This window comes from Hyposmocoma kahamanoa, unplaced genomic scaffold (genome assembly GCF_003589595.1).
Source record: "Hyposmocoma kahamanoa isolate Upper Pololo Valley unplaced genomic scaffold, ASM358959v1 211, whole genome shotgun sequence".
Lineage (NCBI taxonomy): Eukaryota > Metazoa > Arthropoda > Insecta > Lepidoptera > Cosmopterigidae > Hyposmocoma > Hyposmocoma kahamanoa.
Window position 1 is genome coordinate 181,063 of NW_020653732.1, and position 7,047 is coordinate 188,109.

At 35.5% G+C, this 7,047-nt stretch overlaps 1 protein-coding gene across 1 annotated transcript in view; it reads right to left on the reverse strand.

Moving 5' to 3' along the window:
• Positions 1-4,295: 4,295 nt before the first annotated feature.
• Positions 4,296-7,047, reverse strand: part of LOC113227553 (protein artichoke) — a 29,710-nt gene continuing 26,958 nt past the window's right edge. Inside the window, exons 18-20 of the mRNA XM_026460504.1 lie at positions 6,596-6,793; positions 5,620-5,893; positions 4,296-4,835 (exon numbers count right to left, since the gene is read on the reverse strand). Coding sequence (XP_026316289.1) covers positions 4,403-4,835; positions 5,620-5,893; positions 6,596-6,793 — 905 coding nt within the window. The 3' untranslated portion in view covers positions 4,296-4,402. The remainder of the gene's footprint in view (positions 4,836-5,619; positions 5,894-6,595; positions 6,794-7,047) is intronic.

Here is a 7,047-nt window from a genome sequence, read left to right on the forward strand (position 1 = left end):
CATTAATGGCGAATCTGAATCTATTTACCGGGCAACAACATACAAATTCCTCTGAATATTAGGAGTGGTCGCTGCACCGCGGTAAAAACGACTCCGGCCGGCGACCGGAGGAGCGCGGTGAAATTCGTCCGAAATAAATGCGCCCTTAAGGTATACGAGAAGGGGACTATGACCTGTGCGAGCGAACCCGCACAGAGACCATCTAAGTCAAGTCCTAAACAACCAACCAACAACAAATATGAACCCTGCCACACTGAATCCTGCGGTCCGCGCGTTTCTGTGTGGCAGGGTTGATATTAACTCGTGCATTACAAAAATTCCCCCGCCCGGAACGCTTCCGCGGCCGCCTCCGTGTAGCCAGAACCATAAGGCTAGTGCCTTAGGCGAACCGCCCCGGGCGCACGTACAGCATGATGAGGTGAGAGATTAGAAATATGGTTGCTGTGTTTAGGCTTTCTCATGAGAGGGAATACTGCATCCCAAACTAGTGGTACGGAAAAGCCGCCTTCCCTGTTGAAATTAGGACTTTTTTAAAATTTCAATGGCCTCTCGTAGCTTCCTGGGTAGAAAACGGACTTCTTTTGCAAGGACCTCGAGTTTGTCGATCTAAATTGAATGTATGGTTTATTCAATATATGTATGCGCGGACTGTAGACATTTTTCACCATAATAACACAAAAATAAAAGTGACAAACCTGCACAGAGTTGAAGGGAAAAATCACGTTCAGGCAACAAACACTGGTTAGACTCCAGTTCAATTGAAGGAATTTCTCAATCGATTTTTCTATTTTCTTTTTTTTTTAATAGCCTAGAGAAACCCTGTGTCGCGGGTGCCATGGACAGACACATAGACAACCACAAATTACACCCAAAATCACGAGAGAAATAAATGTAGGCTATACAAATATTTCTCCCAGCCCGGGAATCGAACCTGGGACCTCTGCGTGGCATTATGTTCAATAAAAATAAAATATAACCACATTTTTTTTTGTTCAGATCATCACACAGAACACCACGTAGAGCACCCACCCGAAGACTTATCCTACAGTCCGGAAGGCCCACCAAACATCTACAGCGATTACACAGACCATTACAAAAGTGACCACCACCATGACCACTCAGAAAAATACCACCACGATCATGACCACTCCGAAAAGTTTCACGACCACGTTTACCCACAAAAATATGATAACTATCACGAGTACTTCACTGCAACGGCCATTTACAAAAACTCCGATCAGTATTTAAGACAAAGTGATAATGAAATTGAGGACGCTGGTAACTATCAGGGACCTTATGCAAATTATGGTGATAAAAAATCTTTTGAAAGAAAGGTTTAAACGCCAAAAATTCCGATTTCAATCGTCATAATTTTTGGTAGAGTTCAGGATGTAAACCACTTGCATGAATGTTGGTAAATTGACGTCATAAATGTGTAGAGCGTCCTTCATCCGGAGACATGGGGAGAGGCCTCGGCGTACCAAAAATAAAAGGGCATGTATAAAGAGACTGGTGGGAGTGGACGAGGAGAAAGAGGTTTGTCAATAGCATAATAGATAGACAGGCTTGATAATATGTATGTATTAGTGATACAACGGAAGTGTCATAATGGAAACAGATGTGAAAAATAAATATTAGCGGAAACGGAAGCTGAAGTATAAAGATCTGAAATAGAAAACCACCGTGAGACTTAGACTTATTTAATCATGAGGTTCCGCGGCGGTGACTCCACGGAGACTGTCGAGCAAAATTCGACTTAAATATGTGAGTTATTCGGTTTAGTTACTATAAAGATCTCACGAACTTGTGTTTGTTTTGTAATTTATCTTACACAACACAAAACTGTTAAGATCCATGAGCCCCGCTGCCAAGCAATACTCGCACGCGTCTGATCCATCGCGAACGTCATAAACTTCCGATAAAACTTCCATTATAAAAGCTGCGAAAGCAGAAGTGAAAAAGCGTGAGGAACTTCCGCAGTTGCGGAATCAGAAGCAGAAATCTGTTGCATCACTAGTACTTATGTAAAAATAAAAAAATTACCAAATTAACTTTGATAACACATCGGTTGTCCACTTCGCTTAGTTTATGTTGACTTATTATATTTAAGTTATTTTCCTTGTACATTTTGTTAGTCAGTAAAAGGCATTTACTAGATTTTTAAAATATTTATTATAATTGTAATAAAAAATATAAAAGATTGGACGGTTTTCATCTTAACCACTTACATTCTTGTAAACATTGCGGTGTATAATAAAATATATTATCAAATATTATTTTTGAGCTAAAAATCACAATAAAAACGAGATTCATTCAATATACCTAATACTAAAGCTTCACTTTGTGATTTGTGTGTAAAAATATAAATATCACAACACGATAAAAAGAGTCAGCTCCATTACGCTTTATTAGGCGTATGTAAAATTATATACAGAATTCTAAAATTATTTATACATCAAAATATTATAAAATATACATGTATACAACATTGTATGCAAATGGCAGTGATACTTATAGTTTTAAATAATAAAAATTTAAATTACAGATCATTTGGGAGTATACGAATTTCATTATAATTTTTATGATAAAACAAATATTGTATTTTCCGAAAGCGTGCAAATTTGGTTTCCCGCAAAAGAAGGAACTTTTACGTTTAACTTTCAAACTTAACTGACAAATTAGTTTTTCCGCCCCTTGGATTTGTAGTACAGCACAGTAGCGACATCTCTTTAAAATCGTCTAAACTAATTTGTCTGTTTTATCGACTGACAGACTATAGTACTAAAGTTTAGATTATGAGTTAAGGTAAGTCACCGGAGGAGAAGCAGGAAAAACTGCTTTGTTAGATCAAATTGTTTTGGTATTTACTATTAAATACGGATCTTACAAAAAGTATACGATACACCTAAGGATATTGGTTAAAGAATGTGCTAATCTGTTACACGATAGGAACTTACTTCGCACGATCATATAAAATCTTGAAAACAGGCTAAAATAAAAATCTAAAATGAATAATTTAAGAATAAAATATCTAACTTTGCATATAATTTTCATATGGAGTCGTTTCTCTTAAAGTACTACAGAGACTCTGCTAAATTTCAGTTTACAATTGAAGCCCTGTAGTCATCGAGTATATAACCAGAAATAGACACGAAATAAGGGCCATGCATTCCTGGTAACCGTGATACGTCACTTATAAATATCAACTCTCGTTTGCACTGAAATATAGACAGCGCCAACAACTGACCTGTGTCTACGTCTCCGTATATTCCAAAAATATTCTGTATTTTTTGTAATAAAGATAATCACTCTAACAATGGCGTGCTGCTCCAATCGGTGGTGTGAGGAAAAACAGCAAAACATCTAATTACAAAACAAACGGAATCAAATTTCATCGGTAATAAATATTTAATTTTGCAATTTTCGTCCATTATAGCAAAGCTCAAGTTAACTGATCGATTTGAAGTGAAACAATTGATCGATTGTTTCGAAAATTTAGGCTAGCCAATCGGAGCGCAGTTGTCACAGTAATGATGTGGCAGAGTAATTTTCAAACAAACTAAATAACATTTCGTCTCCATTTCTGGTTATAGACTCGATGCCTGTAGTTTTTAAATTCACATTTATGCCAAAGTTTGAAAATTGCCCTGCGGTTTAAAGACGCGCCGCGCCGTCCGCTGCCCCGTCAGTCGCCATCGGGCGCTTGTCGACGTCGGATCTGTGTTAATTTTTTTGGCCTGTTCTAAATTTTGGAGGACGCGAGTGACGGTCTCCCACACCTCATCTTCTCGCGTAGAAATACCTCGTCTCTAGGCTTCAAGTCCCTCTTCCCCCGATGTTCCTCTTATGAACTTACAAAGTTTATTAAATACTATTCCATTTGAAGCAGTTTATTTGAGTTAAATCCATCTTTGTCGTCAAAATAAATACGCGCTAAGTTCGCCTTATATCTCCTCCGAGCGTAAAATCACGTAAAAATAAAACTACAAACATTATATAAGGCCGTTTGGCGAAGATCCTTGATCCATTAAAGTGATTATAAAAAAAAATACTTTTTTTTTCATATTGTGGCCCTAGGAACTTCGAAATTTTGAGCCGATCGTCAAGCAAAATATGTGTAAAACGAGATTGTCAACTATTAAAAATATTTCTTCGTTAGTTCTTAAAACTAAAAGATCATTTGCACTTAACATAGATTGTTGGAATGTACATCAGTCGCCAATACTCCAGAGAGAGCTTAACTTAACTTTCAAATATAAATTACAATTCCCTACACTGCATTGTTAACTGCTGCCAATCTACTCCGTCAAGTGTGAATTGTACATTACTGATACCGCAAAGTTTTTTGAAGAAACAGAAAGATCTATCTATAACGTCGCAAATAGGATTTTATCAATACTTTTTATAATTCGACATCATTCAACTTCCTAAAACATACTCCTAAAAATATACACAAAGTTATTAATATAGAATCACTAACCAAACCTAACACACTGTTTACTAACTTGATTTTATGTCTTCTATTGTTCCTTTTATTTAGATTAATTTTTTTCGGCCATTTTGAAAAATCATTTGGCATTGCTTGACATTGACTTTTATACCATTTCCTGCCAAACCCATTTGACGTTTTTGCTTGAATGCAAATGTCAAAGTTCCCGCCTTTTTGTAATGACATTTTGAGTTCATTATCTATGGCAATGGTTACAGTACGCAGGTTGTACGCAATTGTGTTGGTGTAGTGTAGTTCATTTTTCTCGTCCCGAATGTAAATATAGGTATCGGCGATATCTTGGGTTGTTTTTACGTACCAGGTCACATAAATTGATTGCTGGGAGCTGGAAATAAAGAACAATTTGAAAATAATGGATTTTTTTTATTACCAGGCCTATAATCTACAAACATTGATCTCAACAAATACTAGTGTTGGGTCATGGAAAATTGACACCTGTCAATTTAACTTTTTTTACTACTAAATCGATGCGACCCATTTTGCCTACAGGTAAAAAAATATTTTTGATGGCTCCGTCGTTTTCGTTCAGTAAATTCAACTTTTGACAAAATTATTTGTATTTACAGAATTTTTTTTTGATGTTGTCCAATCATTTTAAATCTCGTAACTTGATTATAGCTACATAATTTTTTTTAATTATTGACTCTAAATAAAACTTCAATAGATATATCTAAACGTAGTACACGAGCCTTCGAATTACATTTCTTCTAATTTTACAGATTTTTTTCCGAAAAAGTTTCCACTGTAAGTATCAATACAAAGATCGAAGATTATTTAGAAAAAATCCTTCGATGTGGCTGGATGCGAACCAGTCTCTTCTAAGAAACCGTGCTAGACGCTATGTTTTTGTTTGTTTTGATTTTTAACGACGTTTTTGCCGTAGGGCCATCTGTGAGAAATTTATTTTTTCATCAGCCAGGTACATTTACAGCTACCAGCAACGACTTGCCTTGGGATCAGAGCAACGCATATGATGTGTAACATTTATTATATAAACATATACGTTGCCCCTTAAATGAATTTATGAAGACAACTGTCAAGAATTCGCTAATTAATAATTTTGTCTATCATTAATTTTCATAGAAAAATATCACAGAGAAAATACTTACAACTGAACGTCTCTAAAAACCAAATCGGGTTCAGACTCAAAATCGAATAAACCGTCATCACTTTTAGTATACGCCTTAATCTTTTCCAACTCAGTGTTGCCATTACACAATAGTCTTTCTTCTTCTACGTTTAGTAGATTTTCATTTTGTAACGATAAAGGTTCAGCGCAGGTGAGATTATGGTACAACGTAGCTGCTTTAAAGGCTGTGGGGGATAGGTGATTTATATAATGTCGCAGAGGGCGTGTGAAACAGTCGCAATGTAAATTGTTCCCTGAAAAAAAAAACAATATAAGTATCTAGTAATAGTTTTTGTATAGGTTAAACAAAACAGCCATTTTGTTTTGGTTTATTGGTTATAGTCAACAACAATAGCATTAAAGAGTATCAGATTTGATTTCATTGCGTCAACAATATTATCCGCGATTGAACCACAAAAAATAACAGGTTACAGAACAACGCTACCGTGGTGTTGCCAGGGCCCCTGAGTCGAAAATTTGTCATCTGAAAAGTTTCATTTTTGTGTGCAAAAGTTACATTTAATAAGTTCGTTTTTGTTTTAATAAAAATTCTAATTGTAAAAGCCAACATTCTAAAAATAAAAAAGTAGGTACGTTCAAGACAAATCAAGCAACCAGTCAATGATTACTTTTTTTACTCATTTGGGTGCGTTCATAAACTATTTGGGATATACAATAACAAACATAGTTGAATTTCCTCAATAGTTACGAAAATTGCCTTGAAAATAAAAATATATACATATTATGCGACAAAATAAAAAGTTGCGAAAAATGTCAGTTGTAAAATAATAACTATAAATTGCATGACAATTAGAATAAGGTGACAGGACTGCCATGTTCTCTAGAACAAAAGTACTAAAATTAAATGAAGAAAAAAAAAATAGGGCGCCACAGGTATACCAACCGTCAAACTCTCAATTTCCCTTTCCGCAATAAAATTCATATTTTAAACATACCTTCAAAATAAAGCTGCAATCCCCGTCCCTTGATCTTTCTCACCAGCTCAGGTTCAATGCTGACCAGCTGGTTATTCCTCACGTCCAGCACTTTGAGTTTGTCAGCACCAGCTAACTTGTCAATTGGTAATTTTTGGAGTTGGTTGTTTTGGAGATAAAGATGTGTTATGTTTGAGGGTAGATTGAATTTTAGATCCGCTGAAATTATTATAGTATATAATTATACAAACTTCAACAAATCGATCGATATTCAAAAAATGCTTTCTTTAACATAGGAGTAGTTTTCGGAATTAAGATTCCATACTACCTCAGCTTGAATTTATATTTTTTCCCGTACTAATAAGGTTCATAATGCTTGGGTCGAGCGGCAAGGACCTGGCCTTATTTCAGAATTTATTTTTTTATATACGCAATTAAAGCCATTTAAAAAATATATATCGTATAGTACACGT